At 37.6% G+C, this 26836-nt stretch overlaps 1 protein-coding gene and 1 pseudogene across 1 annotated transcript; one reads left to right on the forward strand and one right to left on the reverse strand.

Annotated features, from left to right (window-relative positions):
- Nucleotides 1–927: 927 nt before the first annotated feature.
- LOC118044321 (wax ester synthase/diacylglycerol acyltransferase 11-like) lies at nt 928–3655 on the reverse strand (annotated as a pseudogene).
- A 16120-nt stretch (nt 3656–19775) lies between these two features.
- Nucleotides 19776–26166, forward strand: LOC118044257 (disease resistance-like protein DSC1). Its single transcript, XM_035052486.2, has 7 exons — nt 19776–20407; nt 20728–21278; nt 21587–22676; nt 22787–23086; nt 23184–24644; nt 24735–25397; nt 25512–26166. Exons 2-7 carry the CDS (start codon nt 20800–20802, stop codon nt 26079–26081), a joined length of 4563 nt encoding a protein of 1520 aa, XP_034908377.1. The 5' UTR covers nt 19776–20407; nt 20728–20799; the 3' UTR covers nt 26082–26166.
- Nucleotides 26167–26836: the final 670 nt, after the last annotated feature.

Below are 26836 nucleotides of genomic sequence, written 5' to 3' on the forward strand. Positions count from 1 at the left end.
ACACACCAACAAAATATTTTCTTAACAAAGTGGAGACAAACAATATCCCACCTCCACTATATATGCAAATGGGAATAACTAATCTCCCACTTAGCACATGACTTAGCACATGATGGAGTCTTAATTTAAAGCATAAATCATGACATGATTTATGGCATTTGCTCCCAGCTTAGTGTTTCTATATGTACTTAGTGAAGAGCTGCGTGTTTAGATAGAGTACAGAGAGAACAAGATAGAGAGAGCTTGAGTGAAAGTGAGTTGAGTAGATAAGAGTTTTCTCCTCCTTGTTTGTATTATTTTTTTGATAGATTAATATAAACCAGTAGCTCCGTGGAGTAGGCAAATTATTAAATTATGTAAATTTATGTGTTTGATTTCTAGAATTTTCTAACATATTTCTGTCGATATCTACCAATAATATTAGCGATAGAAGAAATTTTATTAGTAAATATCACTGTAAAATACCGGTTGAAAAAATCATCAGAGATTCCGTGTTATGCCATGGATACTTGCTACTGCAAGGACAAAAGCTACTGCTTATTGGTGAGCTTTTTTACTTAGGCCCGATGCTTTGATACGAGATGTTGGATATACCTCAAACTGTAAACTTAAGCTTGCTACCAGTAGATGGATAAGATGATTAGGAGTTTTTCCTTGGTTAAGAACTGATGAGAACAATTACAACTTAAATAAGTAAACAGACTTGGATTTCAAGTAGGAACTAACTATCACTATGTGAATTTAGTGGAAGCATATTCAACGATACAACAAACTGAAATAAACACGATTAATATCATGATCATGACTCCCACAACTTAGGGATTCTTAGTTGACTAGGCTTGCACACTTCCAACCACACACTTCTAAGTTTATTGAAATAACTATCCCTTTACATAATTTATTATCATTAATCCTAGCAATATATATTTAGTAAACATGACAATCAACCAGCCCTTTATAAATGACAGCGTCTTTGATCAGCTTAAGAAATTCTTCAAGATCATCGCAGAGTTGATGAGGATCAGGAACTATCCCTTCGTCAACTGATAAGATGATGTTCATCTTATTGGCATAACTCACAATATGAATCATTAGTGCCTGAAAATGAATATTTATATGTTAACACTAGTAATATTCATACACAATTTGATTAAGAGATTATGGAGAGAAATCTTTGTAGCAAATTTGTCAACATTTTTCAACCACCATCACTTTTCATTTACTATATTTATTGTAGTAGTTAGGAGTTTTTTGTTTTTTGTTGGTTGCTACTAACAGGGGTGGAGCAAGAAAAAATAATCAAGGGGGCCAAATTAAAAGAAAGTAGGTTCCCCTTAAAAAAAATCAACATTGGCTCTAGATGATGCAGGGAGAGGCTGGGAAAAAGAGAAGAAGTAGGCCTCCCTTGAAAAAAAAAAAAAAAGTAGTTAAAATTTTAATTGTTTTATACAAGGGAGGTGTTGGGAAAATTTTCTTTGCAGGGACGGGGGCCCCTATCAACCCCCCTTGCCTCTGCCATTGGCTGCCAAGGCTCTCATTTCTCCTATAAATGGAGACAAAAGGAGAACAAGAGTGTAAGTATAGAGGAAGTGTGCAATGAGTGCAAGTGCAACTGTGAGAGTGAAATAGAGTAGATTTGAGAGAAACACGGAGTGTAAAAGTAAAACACCGAGTTTTGTGGGATTGTACTGGGTTGAGTTGAGTGTTTGTATCATTCCTTCAATAATATATAATCTACTGTCTCCGTAGACGTACTCGGTTTTGAAGAATCACGTAAATCTACTTGTTTGTGTTTTATTTATATTTGCTTTCGGTCCCATATGCACAACAATCTTCATATTTTCAAATCCTAGCCATCAATTTCTGAGACCTTTGTTTCAAATTAGAGATGATTTGCATGGCATGCAGTGTTTTCAATATTTAGAACACATGTCAATGATTGTTAGCTGATATGATGTCAAGGAAAACATTATCTATATATTAACTGATGATTTAATAAAAAGTCATTACATTTGATTGCTGAAAAATATTTACTAAATTTGTATTTACAATGGTCTCTAGGACCATCCAATTTGGTAATATATACATATATTTTATTAATACCAAATAAAATAAAAATAAATCAATATTTTAGTGTTGTTTTTTTATATATAAAAAGAAAGTTTGTCGCTAATATTAATGGTAATTTAGGTTGCCCAAAGCAAGTTGGAGCAATGTATGCCACTTGATGGCCATACAAAGTGATTTCTTCTGAGGGACCAGCCACGTTCGAGAACCACAACGTAGTTTGAGTTGGGAAGCTTGCCAACTGTGCGACAACAATGGATTTATTTTATTTTAAGCCCCCAGACATCTATTGACGTTGTACATAAATACTAAAGGATCGAGTGTTCCTACAAGATTTATCTTACCTTAGTACCAAATAATTTGAGAAATGTTTTTGCCATGAAATATGTGTATATTGCTTCTAGAGAAGCTTTCTTCCTCTTTCCAGTTGCCTTAGCACTTCGAACATAATCTAATGCATCCTCTCTCAGTGCAATGGTGAAGGGGAAGAGAACGTAGCCGATCAGGTTGCCCAACCTCACGTTGCTGCTACTTTTCGTCTTTTCAGCAACACCCTATATATAGAAAGAAATTAAAGAAAAATAGATACACAGAAATAAAGGATCATGACGTTTCTTCACATGATATTTGTAGCCCTCACTTTATTTCCTGGATTTTCTTTTCTTTTTTAGTTTTCTTAGACGCCAAAGTAGATTAACAGAAGACGCCAAGGGAGCAAAAAGAATCCCTCAAGGCGAAACAGATAACATGAAATTGCCGTACTCACTTCATTTCCTAGATATGGCCTTAAATTCACGAATGAAGTTGCTCGTAGACGAATGTTCTTAGGAAGATTGCTATTTCCTTCTGCCACTCCACCATCTTTCTTATTTTTACCTGAAGAATATAGAATTAATATACAAAGCTGAAGATGCTCCAAAGATAACTAATTTAATTTTTCTTCCTGCCTTATTTGTAGGTAGTCGTTTAAAATCTAATTTATCTGATAACTTAGCGTGTAGTCCAGCTAATTAAGAGCATATTTTATAAAATGCTATATGGCTATAGGCCTATCTATTGTTTTTGAAGCATTAAATTTAAATTCAGAAATTGCTTACCATATTTTCTATTGAGATAGCGAGATAGAGCTGCTTGTGTGACTCCCACCATCACATCATTGATTGTCTGGCAAATAAAAAATATAAAAATGTAATGAGTTCATGAGATTAATTTTAGGAATACCAAAATTTAGGTAATTTGCATGAGAAACGTATATCAACACTTTTATTTTCTACAGTATAGTAAATGGCTTACAGCATTCATGGCATTCTTGACTAGCTTAATTAACATCCTCCAAACTCACAGTTCGATGAACAATCCGCCGTGGAGTGGATCCAACGCCTAATGGACCTTTGAGTGGCGTTTTTGTATCGTCCAAGAAGAAAATTGTGATTAAAAACATAACAACATCAACCAAAGTATTCCAATATATCAGCAACACCGAAAATAGCTTGATGAAATGTTGGAGAAGCCCTCCACCAGAACTGCAGGGTTTTTGTTTCTTTGAGATTGGAAGTGTTGGAAACGCATCAGGATCAGATTCACACATTTTTAACCTACACGGCCAAAGACGAGTGTTTTGGTAAGTTAGCGTATGTAAAAAAATTAATTTGTAAAATGGCACATGTAAAAAAATAATTAGAAATCTATCACAGTTCGTGTTTTGCAGATGGTGCATATGACTTCCATGGGTTGTTTATTCTGCCAGTCGCACCCCAAAAAAAATATAACAAAATTTTTTTTTTGTTTTGCGACATTCGACTGGCGACTTTCGTTTTGTTCTGTTTTGCTGATTTGGTTCTTTGGAGTCGCCACCTAGTATTTTGGTCACTAGGAACCCTAACTGGTCTTTCAGAGATTCTAAGGCAAGGGACTGGTTGCGTAAATGGAAGGTATTAACACCCCTAGTACGCCCTACCTAAGGTAAGCTGCTTGGTGTTTGGTTTGCTCTACAATTGCTATGGTGTTGGTATTTTCTAGGCTCGTCAATTGATTTTGGATAGAAATCTAAGGAGATTCCATGTGCTTTGAAAGCTCATTTTTCCCTTAGTATTTCAAGAGTTTGCGACTCATAAATCGTGGAATAAAAAAAAAATTAAAATTTTGAAATGTCCTCGATTATAATCAAGGCTTCTTTCAAGAATGTGTGTGGATTTATTACTCCCAATAATATTTTGGATATTCATTCTTTTAAAGATTTCTTTATCCAAACATTAGCGGTGAATAATAAATAAATTTTCTCCCCAAAAATAAGATTTTTATAGTTTTTGGAATATTGGCCAATACCCTTTGGAGTTTTACAAACATGTTGTAAAATCCATAAATGCAAGAAAATAATTTGTGTTTAAGAAATCTATGCGAAAACACACTTTCGAAGCTTCCAATATATATTTTTTTGTAAAAAGAACATTCAAAACATGTTAGAGTATTGGCCGTATGCAACACGCAAGAAAAATATATATTTTTTAAAACAATATATTTTTTTTTTTGACGAAATCGGGTATTTTAATACTGAATTTGTATCTCCACAACATAAAAATACAAACTAATGTATAAAACAAATATATATTTATATGCAAAGAAAACAACAACATTTTTTTTTTTGATTTTTCAGATTTTTTCCAAAACATATATATATATATATATATATATATATATATATATATATAGACACACACATAATATAATAATAATAATATAATATAATATAATTATAATATATTTATATATTAAGGGGGCTGGGCCGGCCCAACTAACTGGGCCGGACTCAGCCCCAAAAATCGTTGGGCCGGAATCGGCCCAAAAGGGATTGGGCCGACCCCGGCCCAACAACCATCCTACCTTGGTCTGGGCCGGACCGGCCCAGACCACCGGGTTGGGCCAGAATCCCTCTAGCTCAACCACATGTTTCTGGGCCAGAATCCATCTGGCCCAGAGAAGAAAAAAAAACGCAGCACGGGGGGGAATTATTTTCCCCCCCACCTCCTGCATGCAGAACGATTCTGCATGCAGGAGGCAAAAAAAACTCTTACAGTTTTTGAAAAGAAAATGTGCAGGGGAGGAGCGTACCTGGCGCGGCGGAGACGGTGGCTTGCTGGCGGGGCTGAGGTGGAGGCGGTGGCAGAGTCCTAGCTCGCGGCGGCTCCTCACGACGATTTCCCAAGCAAATCCGGCGAAGTCCTCTCGGTTCGTTTTCTTGATTTTTGTTTTCTAAATTTCCTCCCGGTTTCAAATTTTCACTCTTCTCTCGTTTTTTTAGTTTTCGTTGGCTCTCTCTCCTCTGGTTGGTGTTTCTCTCTCTTCCTCTCTCTCTTCGATTTTTCTTAGTTTTCTTCGGGTTCCTCTTCTGTTCTTTTTTTTTGTCCTCCCTCGTTCTCTCTTTCGGTTCTCTATTTATAGAACCAGTGGGCGTGGCTTCACCGTGGAGCCAAGGAGCGGGTCGAGGAGCGGCTGTCCAGGCGGGCCTCCCTCGGCTTCGGCAGCGCGGCGGGTGGTCGGCCAGTGTCTTCTGTCGGTGGCCCACCGGCATGGGGCCTCGGTCGGTGGCAAGAGGGACCTGCAGAAAAATAAATAATGCAAACTTTTCCTTCTTCCCCGCTGTAATGTTCGGGGGAAGAAGAAAGTGAACAATGCCGTTTAAAACGGCACCGTTCGGTCTTTTTTTTTTTTTATGCATGAAACGGCGTCGTTTTGGATAAAACGCACCGTTTCATTTTAAAATAAAGGCGCCAGAACATTTTTCGAATCAGTCCTTAATCATCTTTGTTTAATTCAATTTCGTCCCTGCCAATTTCGGCTCGTCCCCATAGTTGGCTGCGTTTTCCACTTTGGTCCTTGGCCTCTGATTTATGCAATTTAGCCCTCAATTGATCAAAAAACTTCTAATTTCTTTAATTAAGCCCCTGAATCAATTCCAAACAGCCCCCTCTATCTTTGCGCCTTTTCCAAATTGGTCCCTGGTTTTGGATTTTCACAATTAAGTCCCTAATTGGCCATTAAACTTCAATATTTATGCAATTAAGCCCCTGATTTAAGAATATGCTGTCAAAAATTCAATCCTTGTATTTTAAATTCCTTGACCAATTTTCTGATTGTTTTCCAAATGCTTCTGCCTCCTGTTATTTTTCTAATCTCTTTTGGCTATTTATTTTATTTTTCATGGGGACCCAAAAATGGGTTACAACAGATGCCCCCTCTTTATAATACTTACGGAGCATGGGTTTTGCGCAGTAAGTGTTATAAAGATAAACCCAAAACGGAACTCCCGAAACTTATCTGGTCAAAGCTTGATTTATCTGAAACTGTCTTTTACAACAATCCTCCTTAGCCCAAAAACTATGATCAAAACTTAGTCATCTCGAGATCCTTATGCAGCGATCCTCTGAATTCTTACTTTAGTTTGATCAACATGGAAATCCATCCGAGTTCCCATCTAGTGATCTCCTTTAACCTGGAATCCCATCTGGCGATTCCTTTACCCATAACCAATACAAAAAATGTGTGTGCGGTCTCATTATGATGGGTGACCTGCCCGAGTGGAAAAGGGAAAGAGTGGTCTCATTCTTTGGGTGACCTACCAAGGGGGAAGAATGGCCTCATTATTATGGGTGACCTACCCAGGTAAAAAAAAGATGAAGAATGGTCTCATTGTATGGGTGACCTATCTAGAAAAATAATGGTCTTATTGTATGGGTGACCTACCCAAGAAAGAAAAAAAAAATGGTCTCATTGTATGGGTGACCTACCCAAGGGGAAGAAATCTTAGTAAACTCCGTGCTTTTCTAAGAAATAGTTTCAATATGAGGTCCCTTCTAGCGACCTTCCTTAATGAATGTCGAAGTACGAGATCCCTTCTGGCGATCTCAAATAACTTGGAATCCCATCGGGCAATTCCTTTTACCAAAGGTAAAACATGAAGTTCCTTCTGGCGACCTTCATCGAAATACAAGATCCCTTCTGGCGATCTCCTTTAGCCAAACAACTTGGAATCCCATCTGGCGATTCCTTTTATATAAAAGCTGAAATTTAAGGTCCCTTCTGGCGACCTCCATCGAAATACGAGATCCCTTCTAGCGATCTCAACAACTTGGAATCCCATTTGGCGATTCCTTTTATATAAAAGCTGAAATTTAAGGTCCCTTCTGGCGACCTCCATCGAAATACGAGATCCCTTCTAGCGATCTCAACAACTTGGAATCCCATTTGGCGATTCCTTTTTACCGAATGCTATCGATGTCGTTCTTCCTGCTGGCATGGTTTGAAAACCATTATCTTCTCTTCTTGTTGTTCTAGAATCAACTCAATGATTCTTTCTTCGTCCATAATCTTGTTGGAATGCGCTAAGATCTCCCCCTGTAACGATCCAAAAAAACATACATGCAATGATTTATGATTAGATGCAATGCATGCATTCGTACCTGGTTTTGAAACATAGGCCCCATCCTCTTCTTCTAGTTCATGAGACTCCCTCTTAACATGAACTTTGCTTTTGAAGTCGTATGTTGGATTCATCTCTCGTGTTGCCTATCATATTCTTGGAGAAGAAGTCTTTGACTTTCTTTAAGTAGTCCTTTTCTCAAAATGTATGACTTGTATTTGCCTCTTTGTCATGCTTTTGTCAAATGCTTTAGCTTGGTTTTCAAATCTATAAGCTTCCATCCAATTTTAAACACGTAAAACTTTTCATAAAACATCTTTTCTTGCCCCCAGCGTAGGGGTGTGATATTAGTCTAGGCTTTTATATAAAGAAGTAATTCATTCAGCCAGTGATAAACTTTTTTTTTTTTTCAAAATGCACATTGTTATGGTTGATAAATTCTATTCTTTAAAAGACAATTACAGATGATTATAAAGTGACCACTTAATCATTTATCCATGCAATTTATTATGCTATCAATGATAAGGTTGTATTTTAGGGTTAGCTTTTCTTAAACCATTTTATGATACTTTATTTGTAACCACTCAAACTTGTTCAAAAATGCATAAACTCATCATTTATTTAAAGAAAGGGTAAGCTCAAAGACAAACACAAAATCTGGCTGACATCATGAGCTCTGATTGCCCACTAGAGAAAATAAAAGCAATGACAAAAGCAATGACAAAAACATGCTAAGGCAAATAAAGTTGTTTTACATTTTGAAAACTATGAGAAGTTCTTGGGTCAACCTGTTCTGAAACTTCTTCTAGTATGTGGAAAGTCAACCGAGGCAATGCTTCATCTTCCTTCCCCACTTGCGTTTCCTTGTCTTCTCCTTCGATCTCGCCTTCTTCATTATTGACGATTCTTGCCCAAGGTTTTCCAACCCTTTATCCCCTATCACTTTTGTCATGACCAGGCAATGAATTTGAACTGATATTGGGTGTGTCTTCAAATGACACCCATCCTATCTTGATGAGCTTCAACAACTTGTTCTTGAAACCATAGCATGTTTCAAGACAATGCTCGGGAATACCAGCATGGTACTCGCAAGTCAACTCGGGCTTATACCAGATGGGGAATGGTGGCTGTAGTGGTAATGTAGGGATAGGAGCTATTTGTCCAATGCTCAGTAGTTTGGCATATATGTCCTTCAGAGGCATGGGTAATGGCGGTAGTTGTTCTGAAATGTATCTTGTGTTTGGTCTTTGGTGGTTGTTTTGGGTGTTTGACTGGCCATTTGCTCGATTAGGGGAAAAAGGTTTGTTAAAGTTTATGTGGGCCACATGAGAGGTAGGTATTTGTGGGTTATATGAATCCGTTATCTTGTCATTGGACCCTCCTTCGAAGTTGTTAACGGGACCTTTCAATTTTCTTTCGAAAAAACCCTTTGTCTCCAATGGCTCAATTATGCGTCCAGCTTTAATCCCTTGCTCTATTCTTTCTGCTATGCGTATAACATCATAGAAATGCTGAGCTGAGCTACCCATTAAATGCTCATAGTAGGGTGCCTTGAATGTGTTGGCGAACAAAGTCACCATCTTCGTTTCTATCAAAGGGGGTTGCACATGCATGGCCTCGTCCCTCCATCTTTGCGCATAAGCCCTTACTGATTCTTGGCTTCTCTTTTCCATTGACATAAGGCTTGTTCGATCTGGAGCAATTTCCAAATTAAACTTGTATTGCTTAAGGAAAGCCTCCACTAAATCCTTCCATTTCTTAATCTTGGCATTTTCCAGCCTCATGTACCAACTTAGCGCCGACCCCGACAGACTGTCTTGGAAAAAGTAGATCAGTAACTTATCGTCATGAATCACCTCAGCCATCTTATTGCAATAAGATCGAAGGTGAGTGTTTGGGCATTCCAACCCAGTGTACTTTATAAACTCCGGTATCCTAAAATCTTTTGGTACCGTGATGTTTGGTACCAAGCATATTTCAGACGCTCGCATGGGGTCAAACCAGTCATTTCCCTCAACTGCTCTTAACCTTTCTTCCAAGGCTGATATCTTGTCATCGTTCATAAATCCAGTGGACCTATTATCGGAAGGCCCATCTACTGTTAAATCTACAGTGATATGAGCTTGAGGGGGCTGAATGGGAATGGCAGGTGCAAAGTGCTGCTCCGTCACTGAATCTGCCCCCAAGTTCTGAGATACCCCCGGGACATGAACTGATTGTGCTCCTATAGGTGGTTGGGTAGACGTTCCCTCCCCATTCTTGGCTCTTAAAAGTTGCTCAAGCAGATTGGTCAGTCGAGAAACTTCATTTTTCACGGATTCCAACTCGGTCTGGTAGTGCGACTCTAAGTGAGCTATTTCCTCGTTTTCCATTCTTGATCTGGACCGAGTTTGGTGGACTCTGGATGTGGGACCTATGTTTCACGATCTGGCGCATATGATAACAAAATGTGTGATGAAAATGTGATGCACAAGTGATGTGCGATGAGTAACATTGCAAACAAAGATACATAACCTAAGGACCAGCTCTATTTATTAAGTGAGAGTGGGTAGTTTTTACTATCGGGTCTCTAAAAGAGCGTCTCTTGCTGTTCCAGTGATCAACCTTCGTAAAGGTGATATGGAGGTCTAGCAGATAGTGGGATGGTACGTGTACCAATCACAGTCAGTCTAAACACTCAGCATAGAGTTGGGGTTTACACAAACTTAAACCTTGACTCAAGTCATAAGGCAAGCTACTAGTCCCCCACTTAAACTTAGAGTTACATGTGTGTGCCCTCAAAAACATAATAATAATAATAAAGTGATGCATGACTATGCCATGTATGATAGAATGTAAAGATATATGCTTAAAGCTTTTAAACAAAGCATCATAAGAAAACAAAAACCAATAACACATAACATAAACAAACAAACAAATCAAGCTTAGTCCAAGGGTCCCCAGTGGAGTCGTCATTCTGTCGCACCCCAAAAAAATATAACAAAAAAAAAATTTGTTTTGCGACATTCGACTGGCGACTTTCGTTTTGTTCTGTTTTGCTGATTTGGTTCTTTGGAGTCGCCACCTATAATTTTGGTCACTAGGAACCCTAACTGGTCTTTCAGAGATTCTAAGGCAAGGGACTGGTTGCGTAAATGGAAGGTATTAGCACCCCTAGTACGCCCTACCTAAGATAAGTTGCTTGGTGTTTGGTTTGCTCTACAATTGCTATGGTGTTGGTATTTTCTAGGCTCGTCAATTGATTTTGGATAGAAATCTAAGGAGATTCCATGTGCTTTGAAAGCTCATTTTTCCCTTAGTATTTCAAGAGTTTGCGACTCATAAATCGTGGAATAAAAAAAAATTAAAATTTTGAAATGTCCTCGATTATAATCAAGGCTTCTTTCAAGAATGTGTGCGGATTTATTACTCCCAATAATATTTTGGATATTCATCCTTTTTAAGGATTTCTTTATCCAAAACATTAGCGGTGAATAATAAATAAATTTTCTCCCAAAAAATAAGATTTTTATAGTTTTTGGAATATTGGCCAATACCCTTTGGAGTTTTACAAACATGTTTGTAAAATCCAGAAATGCAAGAAAATAATTTGTGTTTAAGAAATCTATGCGAAAACACACTTTCGAAGCTTCCAATATATATTTTTTTTGTAAAAAGAACATTCAAAACATGTTAGAGTATTGGCCGTATGCAACACGCAAGAAAATATATATTTTTTTTAAAACAATATATTTTTTTTTTGACGAAATCGGGTATTTTAATACTGAATTTATATCTCCACAACATAAAAATACAAAACTAATGTATAAAACAAATATATATTTATATGCAAAGAAAACAACAACATTTTTTTTTTGATTTTTTCAGATTTTTTCCAAAACATATATATATATACACACACACATAATATAATAATAATAATATAATATAATATAATTATAATATATTTATATATTAAGGGGGCTGGGCCGGCCCAACTAACTGGGCCGGACTCAGCCCCAAAAATCGTTGGGCCGGAATCGGCCCAAAAGGGATTGGGCCGACCCCGGCCCAACAACCATCCTACCTTGGTCTGGGCCGGACCGACCCAGACCAACGGGTTGGGCCAGAATCCCTCTAGCCCAACCACATGTTTCTGGGCCAGAATCCGTCTGGCCTAGAGAAGAAAAAAAAACGCAGCACGGGGGGAATTATTTCCCCCCCCACCTCCTGCATGCAGCACAGTTTCAAATTTTCACTCTTCTCTCATTTTTTTAGTTTTCGTTGGCTCTCTCTCCTCTGGTTGGTGTTTCTCTCTCTTCCTCTCTCTCTTTGATTTTTCTTAGTTTTCTTCGGGTTCCTCTTCTGTTCTTTTTTTTGTCCTCCCTCGTTCTCTCTTTCAGTTCTCTATTTATAGAACCAGTGGGCGTGGCTTCACCGTGGAGCCAAGGAGCGGGTCGAGGAGCGGCTGTCCAGGCGGGCCTCCCTCGGCTTCGGCAGCGCGGCGGGTGGTCGTCCAGTGTCTTCTGTCGGTGGCCCACCGGCGTGGGGCCTTGGTCGGTGGCAAGAGGGACCTGCAGAAAAATAAATAATGCAAACTTTTCCTTCTTCCCCGCTGTAATGTTCGGGGGAAGAAGAAAGTGAATAGTGCCGTTTAAAACGGCACCGTTCGGTCTCTTTTTTTTTATGCATGAAACGGCGTCGTTTTGGATAAAACGCGCCGTTTCATTTTAAAATAAAGGCGCCAGAATATTTTTCGAATCAGTCCTTAATCATCTTTGTTTAATTCAATTTCGTCCCTGCCAATTTCGGCCCGTCCCCATAGTTGGTCGCGTTTTCCACTTTGGTCCTTGGCCTCTGATTTATGCAATTTAGCCCTCAATTGATCAAAAAACTTCTAATTTCTTCAATTAAGCCCCTGAATCAATTCCAAACAGCCCCCTCTATCTTTGCGCCTTTTCCAAATTGGTCCCTGGTTTTGGATTTTCACAATTAAGTCCCTAATTGGCCATTAAACTTCAATATTTATGCAATTAAGCCCCTGATTTGACCTACTAAATTCCTAAAAAAAATATTTTGGCCCCAGAACTTAAATTTCTTCTAATTAAAGCCCAAATTGACTTAAAAATCAAATTTTCTTGCAATCAAATCTTCTATAAATTCAAATAAAAATCCAATTAAGTCCATAAACCTCCAAATTTGGGCTTTTCTCCTCGAAATTCAAAATTTCCTTCTCAATAGGGCTTTCGTTCTTCAAGAATATACTGTCAAAAATTCAATCCTTGTATTTTTAAATTCCTTGACCAATTTTCTGACTGTTTTCCGAACGCTTCTGCCTCCTGTTATTTTTCTAACCTCTTTTGGCTATTTATTTTATTTTTCATGGAGACCCAAAAATGGGTTACAACACTGCCATCAATGTATAGTATGACCTTGTTTCATTCGTTAATCTTTGAGAATAGAGGCAAATAATGCAGGGTTGTTGAGACTTTTGATTGCTGACATTGTCAATTAATTCTATTAAATAAATCCTATTGCGTAGGACACGTAGACTAAGTTTTTCAAATGATTTCCTATTTGTTACCACGTAAAATATGGGTTGTTATGTTTTCAGCTTACTATCATGTAAGGCTTATATAAGCCAACTGTTATGTTGTTTTTAATAAGAGAGAGTAAAGCATCAAACAATTGATGTAAGCTGTTTTATTTCCAATAATTTGGTATCAGAGCTGGCTATAAGATTTATTCATAAGAGACAAGAAACTACAGTTTCTTAAGGAGAATTAAACATAAAGAGTTTTAAACACAGAGAGAGTTATCAAATGGCAACTGAAAATTTATTTGTTCAGCCAACAATTCCTAAGTTTGATGGTTATTATGATCATTGGTCCATGCTTATGAAAAATTTTCTTCGTTCAAAAAAATACTAAAGCTTGGTGGAGAATGGTGTTTCTATTGTAGCTGAAGGAGTCGAGATTACTGAAGCACATCGACAATCCATTATAGACCAAAAGCTGAAAGACTTAAAAGTTAAAAATTACTTGTTTCAAGCTATTGATCGGCATGTTATGGAAACAATTCTTAATAGAGATACAACCAAGCACATATGGGACTCTATGAAGTAGAAATACTAGGGATCTACAAGAGTTAAATGAGCACAACTTCAAGCTCTTCGAAAAGAGTTTGAAATTCTATAGATGAAAGAAGGGGAGAGTGTTGATGCATATTTTGCCTGAACATTCATCGTAGCCAACAAGATGAAGATTCATGGTGAAAATATACAACAAGTCATGATCATTGAAAGGATATTGAGATCAATGACTTCAAGGTTCGATTATGTGGTGTGTTCTGTTGAAGAATCCAATAACTTAGACACTTTAACCATTGATGAATTACACAGCAGTTTATTTGTTCATGAGTAAAGGATGAATGGGCACCAAAGAGATGAGCAGGCATTGAAAGTGACATATGATAACAAATTTGGTGGAAGAAGAGGCAGTAAAGGATGTGGAGCATTTCGGGGAAGAGGCAGAGGAAGAATTAATCCAGCATTTAACAAAGCCTTAATAGAGTGTTATAAATGTCATCAATTAGGACATTTTCAGTATGAATGTCCTAAATGGGAGAAGGAAGCAAATTATATAGAGCTTGAGGAGAAAAAAGAGTTGTTGCTAATGTTATATGTGGAGCATAATCAATCAGGATGAGAAGATGTCTGGTTTCTTGGCTCATATATGTGCACATAAGCAGTGGTTCTCTGATCTTGATGAAGAATTTCAGCAATCTGGAAAGCTAGGGAATGATTCAAAAATGGCTATGCTGGGAAACGGTACCATATGTTTGCAACTTGCTGGAATTACTCAGGCCCATTAGCTGTTGGTTGAATTCTACACACTTCTGACAACCTGTCTTGGCCTTCCATCATTCTTATTTCATCCTCGTTCTCCATGGTTTTAATCCTTAATTCTCCCATGGTCATCATTTTCTCAATTTTTTTACGAAACTCCATGCAATCATCTATATGATGTCCCTTCTCTTCATGGAACTCGCAAAAATAACTCCCTTCTAGATTAGGTTTATTATTCATTTTTAGGAACCCTAACTGTACTAACATACCATGCAACTTCTTCATGGACACCTTCAAACCTTTACTTCGATTCCCGACTTCTACCATGCTCACTCCACTTGCAGCATGTTTAGGCAAATGATTGGAATTAACATTGGGCATATCTTCAAAGGACACCTACCCCATCTTGATAAGCTCTAGCAACCTCCTTTTGAAAGCGTAACAAGTTTCAATTCCATGCCCCGGGTTACCAGGATGATACTCGCAAGTTAATTCTGGTTTGTACCATATGGGAAATGACAGTTCAATTGGTGGTAATAGAATTGGAGCTATTTTCCCTATGCTTAATAGTTTAGCATACAAGTCTTTTAAAGGCATGGGTAAGGGTGGCAACTGCTCTGAAGGATACTTTGTATTTGGCCTTTGGTAGTTGTTTGGTTGGTAATTTGCTCAATTGTTTTGAAAAGGTTTAGCAAAGTTCATATTGATGGAATGAGGGATGGGCATTTGTGGGTCTTAGTAATTTTTTTTCTTGCCTTTATACCCGCCTTCTAAATTGTTAATATCACCTTTTCTTTTCCTTCCCATAAAACCTTTCTTCTCTAACGGTTCTGCTATACGCCCCGTTTTAATCCCTTGCTCTATCCTTTCTGCCACACGTACCACATCATAGAAATGTTGAGATGAGTTGCCCATTAGATGCTCATAGTAAGGTGCCCTGAAGGTATTGGCGAATAAAGTCACCATTTTTGTCTCTATCAAAGGGGGTTAGACATGTGTTGCCTCATCTCTCCATCTTTGCACATAAGCCCTTACTGACTCCTGGCTCCTCTTTTCCATTGATATAAGGCTTGTTCTATCCGGAGCAATTTCCAAGTTGAACTTGTATTGCTTAAGAAAGGCCTCAACCAAATCTTTCCATTTCTTAATTTTAATATTGTCCAGCCTCATGTACCAGCTTAGGGCAAATCCCGCCAGACTATCTTGGAAAAAATAGATTAACATCTTGTCATCATAAATCACCTCAGCAATTTCCAAGTTGAACTTGTTTGGACACTCCAATCCAGTGTATTTGACGAACTCCAGTATCCTAAAGTTCTTTGGTACTATAATGTTTGGTACCAAACACACTTCTGCTGCTCACATAGGATCAAACCAATCATTACCCTCAATTGCTCTTAATCTTTATTCTAGAGCTGACAACTTGTCATAATTCACATTATCAGTGGACCTATTGCTGGGAGGTCCATTTGCTGATAAATCCACAATGAATGGAGCTTGACTTGGCGGAATAGAGGTGATAGGCACAAAGTGTTGTTCTACCGTTGAATCTACCCCCAAGTTTTGAGAGGTCCCTTGGATATGAGCTGCTGGTGCTCCCACAATTGGTTGGGTAGACGTTCCCTCCCCGTTTTTGGCTTTTAGAAGTTGCTCAAGTAGATTGGTCATGCGAGCAACTTCATTCTTTACAGATTACAACTCATTCTGATAATGTGACTCTAAGTGAGCTCTTTCCTCCTTCTCCATTCTTGATCTTAGTCGGGTGTGATAGACTTTGGAGGGGGGGTCCTATGTTTCATGATCTAGAATGCATATGATAGATTATAAACAGAATGCGTGATGAAGATGCGATGGCATATTTTTTTTTTTTAGAACTGATTCATGACCTTCATAATCCCTTAAGCAAGATTTCTGAGTCAAACTTGTTGCTGTAAAAGAATGTTTGCCAAGTTCTTATCATGGTCAGTTACCAACCAAAAGTACATTAGAAAGAAAAAGTCATCATCTTTCTTATAAATAAAAGTAGCTCATACAAAATCAAAAGAATAGAAAAAGGCCTTATACATCACTACCCTAAAAGGCATTTCCTCAATTAGCTAAGTCCCCAATAAAAGAGATGACAGCCCCCATATACTCTCGATACTATGTAACATCATTTCCAACTTGGGTGGCTTGTTGATGCAGCCTTTCCACATAGCAGGTTACTTGCTCGACTTGTTTTGTCATACATCTTATTTTATCATGGAACCAGGTGTTATAAGCGATTATTACTTCATTGTTGTTCCCTAAGGCTTCATTACTTCTTTCCAATACTCGGACCATTACCTCCAACTGTGTCATCTTATATGTTGCCCTTTGTAGCTCTTCTCTCTCGATATCTAGCTCGACTATTTTGGAGTTAATCTGAACTGCAAAGCTGTCAATATAATCCTAACATTCTTTGTGTTCTTGTTTAATCTCATTAAAACCTTCTTCCATCTTGAAGTAATGGCTCCTCAACTCCTTTAACTTCTCTTCTCGTACTTTAAGCTCGGATTGCAAAGCTATTCTTCATCCTTTCAAAGACTCAGCTCTATTCTGGTAATCTCTCATATCAGACTCAGCGGCTTTCCTTGCACTTCTTTCTTCCTCAAGTTGTATTATATACTGATCCCTGATCCTTCTTTCTTCTTCTATGTCGATTTCAGCTAGCCGATTCTTTTCCTTCTCATCTTCTAACTTATTTGTAAGACTGTTTCTTTCATTTTTTCAAAGAATCTGTCGTCTCTTTATCAGCATTCATTTTGCCTTTTGCTGATCTCTTGATCTTGACCAAATCTTTTTCAATAAGCCCATTCTTATTAGCCAACTCATCACACTTACTTATGCGATTCCTTAACTCATTATGGACCCCTTTTGTTATTTCCTCAGCTACCTCGACCCTTTTCTGCCATTCTTTCAACTGCTTATCTTTGTTTTCCAACTGTTGGTTCAAGTAATTTCTCAGCGTGTTTTCTTCATCCAATTGCTTTTCCAGGAGCTGTTGCTGCACTTTGCTTTTGCTGAGATCAACTATACATTTTTCTAGCTGCTCTCTTAATTCTTCCTCATCACCAATCCTTTTCCTCTTTTGTTGCACTATTGCTGATTTTGGTGCTACAACTTTAGAAAGCTCTTGATTTCTCCAACTTGTATAACTTTGGTTGCATGACGATTCAAATCTGCTTCCTTCTTCCTTTTTTACTAACAGGGGCTTTTTCCAATCTTGTTGGATAAGTTCTATCTCTTCAAGGAATGGTTGATGCTTGAACAAACCTGTAAAATCTGCTAAGCCCAAAGTCCTTGGTACATAATGCATTCCACCCAATTGTCTTGCCACGAGTGCAGGTGCATAACTGATGTATCTGGTTACACCAATCAAGGGGACCCATGTCTTGCTTCCACAGCTCATTGTGCAGATAGGGTCATTCATCCATGGTGCTTTCCATTTGAAGTTGCTTTGAGATATTGCAGCATACATGTCTATCCAAACTGTCTCGTCCCAATTCTTCCAAGTTTCCTCTATGGTAACCTTTAATGGTCGGAGGTCAAACCACCAAAAGTTATTGAAGATGTCTCTTGGCGTTTCAATATGACTAATAATCCATAAATACAACATAGGGCTGCAACATCTCATGGCTCCTTTTCCATTCATTCTGCAATGGTTAAGTGACAACATGGTTTCGGCCAAAATTACTGAAGAAAGATTAATTCGGTCATACTCGTATTCTACAAAGACAATCGCGGCTTCTAAACTGATGACTCCAATTTCAGATGGAAATAATACTAGTCCAAAGATGGCGAAAGCCACTAACTTGTATCGTTCATCCCCCAACTTGCCTTCCTTTGCATTCTTCTTCATTCTGGCTTCAATGACCTTCCATTTAAAACCCCTGTCAGCTACTCTGCATTGACTGATTTTTCCCAGGCCTAATAGATTGACTACCTCTGAAGCAGTGTCTTCAAATTTTTGTCTGAGGTAGATTTTTCTGTCGTTATTTGGAAAATCTAGGACCTTTCATTTTCCTCCATGGTAGGTGTCATATCAATGTTCCCGTAAGTAAAGCATCGATAACTAGGATCCCAAAAGTTCAGCAGGGCTTTGATCGTTATCGCTTATATGGGTAGCCTCATTAGTTGCGTTATTCTCCCATATCGTCGTTCAAAGAGAGTTTCATCCACATATCCCATTATAGACAATAATTTCCCTAAATCATTTACCATATAATTTATCTTGGTAATGCATGGCAACCTTACTAGCATTGATTCTTGGACATTTTCCTTCAGCTATCTGGTTCAAACTCAAATTCTTGCCCAAACTCTTGGAAAGATAGGTACTTAGTCATGATTTCAGTTCAGAACCTGAAGTGATATATTTAACATGATTAATTTGATGCAAACAAAATTATATATCTTGTGAAACAAAAGGGTAGGTTAACTATCTAAGTCTTAAAAAGGGTCCCATATTTGTCCAGTGACGGTCTTCGTAAAGATAGTATGGGGGCGTTGCAAGGAACAGTTAAGGCACGTATGCCCACCATTACCAAGCAGGTACTCAGATATGAGTTGGGTGTTTCACGCATCTGAACCCCGACCAATAGTCATAGGACAGATTGTTAATTCCCCTCCTAACTTAATAAGATTGTGTGTGCTTCCCAAAAATTTAAAGTATGTGATGCATGAGGCAGTTCTATACAATGCATGAACATATATATACAAAAATTAGCATGTAAGAAAATAAATAAAATAAGCTTATTAACAGGAAACATGCAAATAAAAAAAAAAACACAGTTATCAGACAAAAACAAAGCTTAGTCCACAAGCTCCCCAGCGGAGTCGCCATTCTGTCGCACGTGTGCGATGTCGCGGCGAAAACAATCCACCCTAAAAAATTTATCTTAATCTAGATATGGAAAATGTTTAAGAGACAAGGAAATTCATGTCTCTTTATTAATGGAAAGTTAAAATGGGAGTCGCCACCTAGTATTTAGTCACTAGAAACCCTAACTGATCTTAAAGATCGAGTACGGGGACTGGTTGCGTAAATGAAAGTTATTAGCACCCCAAATACGCCCTACCTAAGGTAGGTTGTTTTGTTTAATTGTCTGATAAAATCTAAGATCTTGTCGTGTCTTCTAGTTGTTGGTTCGTCTATGGTTTTAAGAAAAGTCATCTTCGGTAAAGAGATCCTTATCTTATCGGGTAAAACCTAACCGTTCTAATATCAACAAAAGAATTTTAATATTCAAAATATGTCTTACATATAAGATCATAATCCTAGATATTAAAAGAATTATAATTGCCTGTGGAAAATTATAATTGCCGTGTGGAAAATTATAATTTGTAATTTGCCGTGTGGAAAATCATGCCATTTGACCATTAAAGTCTGCTACCACTCAAAACTCTGCTAACCTCTTAATTATGACAACTATAACATCGCTAGTAATATGAAATATTACCTCTGCTAACCTTTCCGATTGCTGCAATTTGATCATTAAAGTCAACAAGTAGGCGGACTCCGACGAACTCATAAACAGCATAGAGAGGTAACCTTTGCCATTGTTGCTACTGATTCAATGCATTTAGTCTTTTTTTTTTTCATGTTTTCAGCAACAATATTAATTGTTACATGGCAGCAACATTAACACTATATGAGTTTGATAAGTTTGTTTCATGAACATATTGATTCTTCCATCTGTAATTCTTTTTGCTCAGCTAGTGACTGTTCTTGCAATGAAAGTAATAGCTAGCTAGCATTGGTAGCAAGTGACGAGTGATCATGTTTCTTGATAAAACCATCTTTCATTTGGTTTGATCAAGTGATCAACATTTCACTTGCACCTGTTTCCCGATCAATAATTGGTATTGACTCCTAAGTCTTCTCACTTTCACATATTTCTTGATCAAACCATCTTTCATTTAGATAACGATGAGATTAGATTGTCTGTAAGAATTTACTTGATGGAGTAGCAGAAGGCAATAGACAAGAAAAATCGTGTCTTATCATCAACAATATGCAGCTTCTTCTTCGTCTTGTTTGCTGATGGAAAACACAAGTCAACTGTTCTTATGATCTGTTGGTAAGTCTTTCTGGTTCATGCGTCTTCTTTATTTAAGATTATATATACGAGTTTGATAAGTTTGTTACATGAACGTATCAATTCTTCCATCTGTAATTCTTTTTGCTCAGCTAGTGACTGTTCTTGTAATGAAAGTAGTAGCAAGTGACGAGTGATCATGTTAAGATTGATCATATCAAATTAGCTAGTATATATCCATCGTTAAGAGTTTGAGGAATTTTCTGATAAATATAAGTTGTGTGGGTTCTTGTACTATTAGACTTCAATTTCTCTAAACGAATGTTCAGCTGTTGAAGTGGGTGCTCTTTGTATGTCTTTAGGAGAAAAAGGAGAGCACTTATTGATTTCGATTCTTAGTGATTGAGGAAGACACGATCTTGTAACTGTCTGATATGGCATCTTCATCTGCTGTTGCTCATAAATGGAAGTATGATGTGTTCCTTAGTTTTAGAGGCAAGGATACGCGCAATAATTTTACCAGCCATCTCTATGATGCTTTGTGTCGTAAGAAAATCAAGACTTTCATTGATGATGGGCTTGAAAGAGGAGAAGAAATTACCCCTGCCCTTCTGAAAACGATTGAAGAATCAAGAATTTCTGTAGTAATTTTCTCCAAGAACTATGCATCTTCCCCGTGGTGTGTGGATGAACTGGTGAAAATACTTGAATGCAAAGAGACTTATGGGCAGATTGTTTTACCGGTCTTCTATCATGTAGACCCATCTGATGTTGATGAACAGACTGGGAGTTTTGGGAATGCATTTGCCGAGCTTGAAAAAACTTTTAAGGGGAAGATGGACAAGGTGCCAAGGTGGAGGGCTGACTTGACATACGCAGCCAGTATATCTGGATGGGATTCACAGGTTACTAGGTAACTACAGATTCTCATCTTCAACCTTTTTTTTCTGGAATTACAGCAATTAAAATGTATTTATAGCAATTAAAATTTCTTTTTCATATTATTGTTTTTTTTTTCTCCTGTAAATCATTTGTGCTTCTTAGTTCATAGTACCTGTTGCTTGAAAAGGCACAAGTCTGTTCTGTTTTTTAGTGGAAAACTTACCTCCCATAAATTAGTGCACCTTAATGGAAACCTCACCTTTGACAAAATTTTCTTATAATAATAAAAAAAAATCACTCCCATACATTACTTACATTCACCAATTTCATTTTTTTCAGTCCGGAGGCCAAACTCATAAGAGAAGTTGTGCAAACTATCTGTAAGAGGTTAAATCGTGCTTCCCCATGCAAATTAAGAGGTCTGGTTGGAGTAGATTCACGCATTGAGAAAATCAACAAATTACTATCCATTGTGTCATCAGATGTCCGCATTATAGGAATTTGGGGCATGGGTGGTATAGGCAAGACAACTATTGCGGAAGCTTTCTTCTATAGCATCTCAAGTCAGTATGAAGGCTGCCACTTTGTTCCGAACATAAGGCAGGAATCAGAGAAGGGTCGTTTAAGTGATCTACGAGATGAACTTCTTTCTAAACTACTGGAGGAAGAAAATCTTCGCGTTGGGACACCACATATAGGTCCTACTTTCATCAGGGATAGACTCTGCCAAAAGAAAGTTCTCCTTGTTTTGGATGATGTGAATGATGTACGACAATTCCAGAGTTTAATTGAAGTGCCTCTGATTGGTGCAGGAAGTGTTGTTGTTGTAACATCAAGAGACAAGCAAGTACTTAAGAATGTAGCTGATGAAATATACGAGGTTGAGGAATTAAACTCCCACGAAGCTCTTCAACTCTTTAGCTTGAATGCTTTTAAGGGAAACCACCCCCTAAAAGCTTATATGGAGTTGTCAATCACGGCAATAAATTATGCCAAAGGGAACCCATTAGCTCTTCGAGTTTTGGGTTCCTTCTTATTCCGCAGAGAAAGTCATTTTTGGGAATCTCAATTAAATGAGATCGAAAGCTGTCCCGAGCTGAACATTTATGACTTGCTGAGAATAGGCTTTGATTCACTGCGTGATAATAACACGAAGAGTATATTTCTCGAAATTGCATGTTTCTTTAGAGGGCATCGAGTTGATTTTGTAAAGCGGATACTAGATGGCTGCGGTTTCAAAACAGATATTGGATTTAGTGTTCTCATTGACAGGTGTCTGATTAAAATTTCAGATGACAAGGTTGAAATGCATGATCTTTTGCAAGAAATGGCCCATGAAGTTGTTCGAAAAGAATATGTTGACGAGCTAGGAAGACAAAGCAGATTGTGGAGTCCTAAAGATGTATATCAAGTGTTGACCAATAATCTGGTGAGATTCATATACACGAAAGTTTTCCTTTTCATATGCAATGCAATATGGTTTTACTACTATGTTTAAAATCGTACTTCAAACTTTCTTTCACCTTCACTGGTTTTCAGGGAACTGGAAAAGTTGAAGGGATATTCTTGGATGTTTCAAAAATAAGAGAAATAGAGTTGAGTTCTACAGCCTTCGCAAGGATGTATAATCTTAGACTGCTAAAAATTTATAATTCTGTAGCTGGTGATAAATGCACAGTGCACCTTCCTAGTGGCCTCGAGTCTCTTTCTCATGAGTTGAGGTATCTCCATTGGGATGGATACCCTTTGACATCTTTGCCTTGCAATTTTCGTCCACAGAACCTTGTTGAACTTAACCTATCATCTAGCAAGGTTAAGCAACTGTGGAGAGGAGACCAGGTATTCTAAAATAACTCAATGCATGCATAGTTGTTTCTTTGAAATTTGGTGTGGTACGCACGTGTAATTTCTTTCTGTTGATTTCATTTTGCTTCAGAATCTCGGCAATTTAAAAGATGTCACCCTCAGCAATTGTGAGCACATAACTTCCCTGCCAGACATTTCAAAGGCCAGAAACCTTGAGAGATTGAATCTTCAATTCTGTAAAAGTTTGGTTATGTTGCCTTCATCTATTCAGCATCTGGACAAGCTTGTTGATTTAGATTTGAGATGCTGCAAAAGACTAATCAATCTTCCCAGTACAATTAATTCAAGTTGTCTGGAGACTCTGAACCTTTCTGGTTGTGCAAATCTCAAGAAGTGCCCAGAGACTGCAAGGAAACTGACATATTTAAATTTAAATGAGACTGCTGTTGAGGAGCTTCCCCAATCAATTGGGGAACAAAGTGGACTTGTTGCGTTGAATTTGAAGAACTGCAAACACCTGGTTAATCTTCCAGAAAACATGTATTTGTTGAAATCTCTTCTAATTGCTGACTTCTCTGGCTGCTCATCTATCAGCAGGTTTCCTGACTTTTCGAGGAATATTAGATACTTGTACTTGAATGGAACTGCAATAGAAGAATTGCCATCTTCAATTGCTCGTCTAAGGGAACTCATTTATTTAGATCTAGTTGGCTGCAACAGGCTAAAGAATCTGCCGAGTGCGGTTTCTAAGCTGGGATGCCTTGAAAAACTTGATCTTTCCGGTTGCTCTAGTATCACGGAGTTTCCAAAGGTTTCAAGAAATATAAGGGAGCTGTATTTAGATGGGACAGCAATAAGAGAGATTCCCTCTTCAGTTGAATGTTTGTGTGAGCTTAATGAATTGCACCTGCGAAACTGCAAACAATTTGAGATTCTTCCAAGCAGCATCTGTAAGTTGAAAAACCTGCGAAGGCTTAATCTCTCAGGTTGCCTCCAATTTAGGGATTTTCCGGAAGTTTTGGAGCCGATGGTATGTTTGAGATATCTCTATTTAGAACAGACACGCATAACAAAGTTGCCTTCACCGATTGGAAATCTGAAGGGACTTGCCTGCTTGGAAGTGGGAAACTGCAAATATCTAGAAGACATCGATTGTTTTGTTGGCTTGCAATTATCTAAAAGGCATCACGTGGATTTAGATTGTTTGCGTAAGCTAAATCTAGATGGTTGCAGTCTATCGGAAGTGCCGGACAGTCTTGGCCTTTTATCATCACTGGAAGTGTTAGATCTAAGTGGAAACAATTTGAGGACTATACCTATAAGCATCAATAAACTCTTTGAGTTGCAATATCTAGGATTAAGGAATTGCAAGAGACTTGAATCATTACCGGAGCTTCCACCACGGCTATCAAAGTTGGATGTAGACAATTGCAAGAGTTTGAGAACAATAATATCAAGCTCATCAACTGTAGTTGAGGGGAACATTTTTGAATTCATTTTCACTAATTGCTTGGGGTTGCCTGTGATCAATCAAATCTTGGAGTACTCATTATTGAAATTTCAACTTTATACGAAAAGGTTATACCATCAGGTCTGTTTCTTAAACCTCTAATGTACATCTTTTTTTTTTCTATTTGCCACCTTTCATTTAAAAAAGATGCTATTTGAATTGTGTTTATAGCTGCCTGATGTTCCAGAAGGGGCATGTAGTTTCTGCCTCCCTGGAGATGCGACTCCGGAGTTGTTTATCCATCAAAGTTGGGGATCTACAATAAAATTCCAGCTATCTTCACATTGGGCTAATAGTGAGTTCTTGGGTTTCTCTCTTTGCGTTGTCATTGCATTTGGTTCTGTCAGCCATAGTTTGCAAGTTAAATGCACATATCACTTCCGTAATAAGCATGGTGATAGTCGTGACCTCGATTGCTATCTCCATGGTTGGTATGATGAGAAGCGCATCGACTCAACACACATATTCGTGGGATTTGATCCCTGTGTGATTGCCAAAGAAGACTATATGTTTAGTGAATATAGTGAGGTTTCAGTTGAATTCCGACTGGAAGATATGAACGGAAATCTCTTACCATTTGATCTTTGTCAAGTACACGAGTGTGGAGTTCGACTATTGTATGAAGATGAGATACAACGCTTTCATTTGATCATGTCAGACTCCTTTCATTTTTATCCTCTGAATCTAGATGGATTGGAAGCAAGCTTCCAAGCCAAGAGAGCAAGGTTTCAAGGCATGAGATTGGGGGATTTTTCTGTCATGCGTAGGACCTCTGAATTCTTGGTGAAAAACATAACGAATTTTATACTTTATCTTGAAGATTCATACCATAAGGTCTATTTCTCAAACCTTTTTGATTGTGTTATACCAATAGATACACTTTTTTCTTTTCCTTCATATTTGCCATGTCTTATTTTCAAAAAGATGCTATTTTAATTGTGTTAACAGGTGCCTAGGAATTTTAATTTCTACGTCCCTGGAGATGTGACTCCGGAGTGGTTTAGTCATCAAAGGTGGGGATCTACAGTAACATTCCAACTATCTTCACAGTGGGCTAATCTCAAGTCCTTCCGGGGTTTTTGTCTTTGCGTTGTCATTGCATTTTGTTCTTTTGGCCATAGTTTGCAAGTTAAATGCACATATCACTTCCGCAATAAGCAAGGTGATAGCCGTGATGATCTCTATTGCTATCTCCATTATTGGGATGATGAGAAGCTCTTCGACTCTGCACACATATTCGTGGGATTTGATCCCTGTCTGGATGTCATATATGATTCTATGTTTCGTGAATACAGTGAGGTCTCAGTTGAATTCCAACTGGAAGATATTAACGGCAATGTCTTACCATCAAATCTTTGTCAAGTATACGAGTGTGGAGTCCGTCTACTGGATGTCAAAGATAAAGATGAGACGTCGCTTTCTTTGACCATGGCAGACTATAGGTTTTGTCCTCTGGACCGAGATGTATTGGAAGCAATGTTCCAAGCCAAGAGATACAGAGGGGCGAATTGCTGTTGAGTCCAAGAAAATTTTAAGATGAGAATTGGGTTATTCTTTTATTTATTTTTATCAGCGATGCTGTTCATTTCATGTACCAATCTAAGATTAATGTATTCTTTTTTTCCTTTTGCAAAATTTGACAAAATTCAAACTTCGATGGATAGTTAAAATTTAATCCTTGTAGTTTAGCAAAACAATTAGTTCTTTACTAGAATTTGAGAAAGGTTAATCAAGTCATTAGCTAACGAAACATATCTTCTTTTTCATACCTTTTGCATCCTAGGCACTTAAATTTTTATTTTTCCTATTTGTTTTAAAAATAAAAACATAATAAATTAGAAAAAGATATGAAATTAAAAAAAAATTAAGTTATTGATAGATTTAAAATTATACAGATTCAATAATTATCTTTACATTAATGACGACACTAATTAATTAGTTTTAGTTAAGTTAGGCTAAAAAAACTAAGTTATAATTAACTCTCTTGTTATTAGTAGTAGCTGCTGCTATTACTATACTGAGTTATAATACTGAGTCAATTTGATAAAGAAAAGAAAAGGAAAGGAAAGGGAGAATGATGAACCATTGTCCATGACTTGAAGCTGAACTGACCTTCCAAGTCTTCTCCCATCTTTGTTCAAGTGCCTTAGGATCTGTAAGATTAATTAAGATATATACCAACTAGTTTAGATATCCATATTAATAATAAAAATAAATAAAGCTTCTTCTTCGCGTTGTTGGCTGATGGAAAACAAACTGCTCTTATTTGCTCA

The sequence above is a fragment of the Populus alba genome, chromosome 19 (assembly GCF_005239225.2).
Source record: "Populus alba chromosome 19, ASM523922v2, whole genome shotgun sequence".
In the NCBI taxonomy this organism is placed as follows: Eukaryota; Viridiplantae; Streptophyta; class Magnoliopsida; order Malpighiales; family Salicaceae; genus Populus; species Populus alba.

Bases quoted from the DNA above. Each gene is read 5' to 3' on its own strand.
- LOC118044257 (XM_035052486.2), top strand. From the start codon at position 20,800: ATGGCATCTTCATCTGCTGTTGCTCATAAATGGAAGTATGATGTGTTC. The intron at 21,279-21,586 runs GTAACTACAGAT...CATTTTTTTCAG, and splicing joins TGGGATTCACAGGTTACTAG to TCCGGAGGCCAAACTCATAA. The intron at 24,645-24,734 runs GTCTGTTTCTTA...TTGTGTTTATAG, and splicing joins CGAAAAGGTTATACCATCAG to CTGCCTGATGTTCCAGAAGG.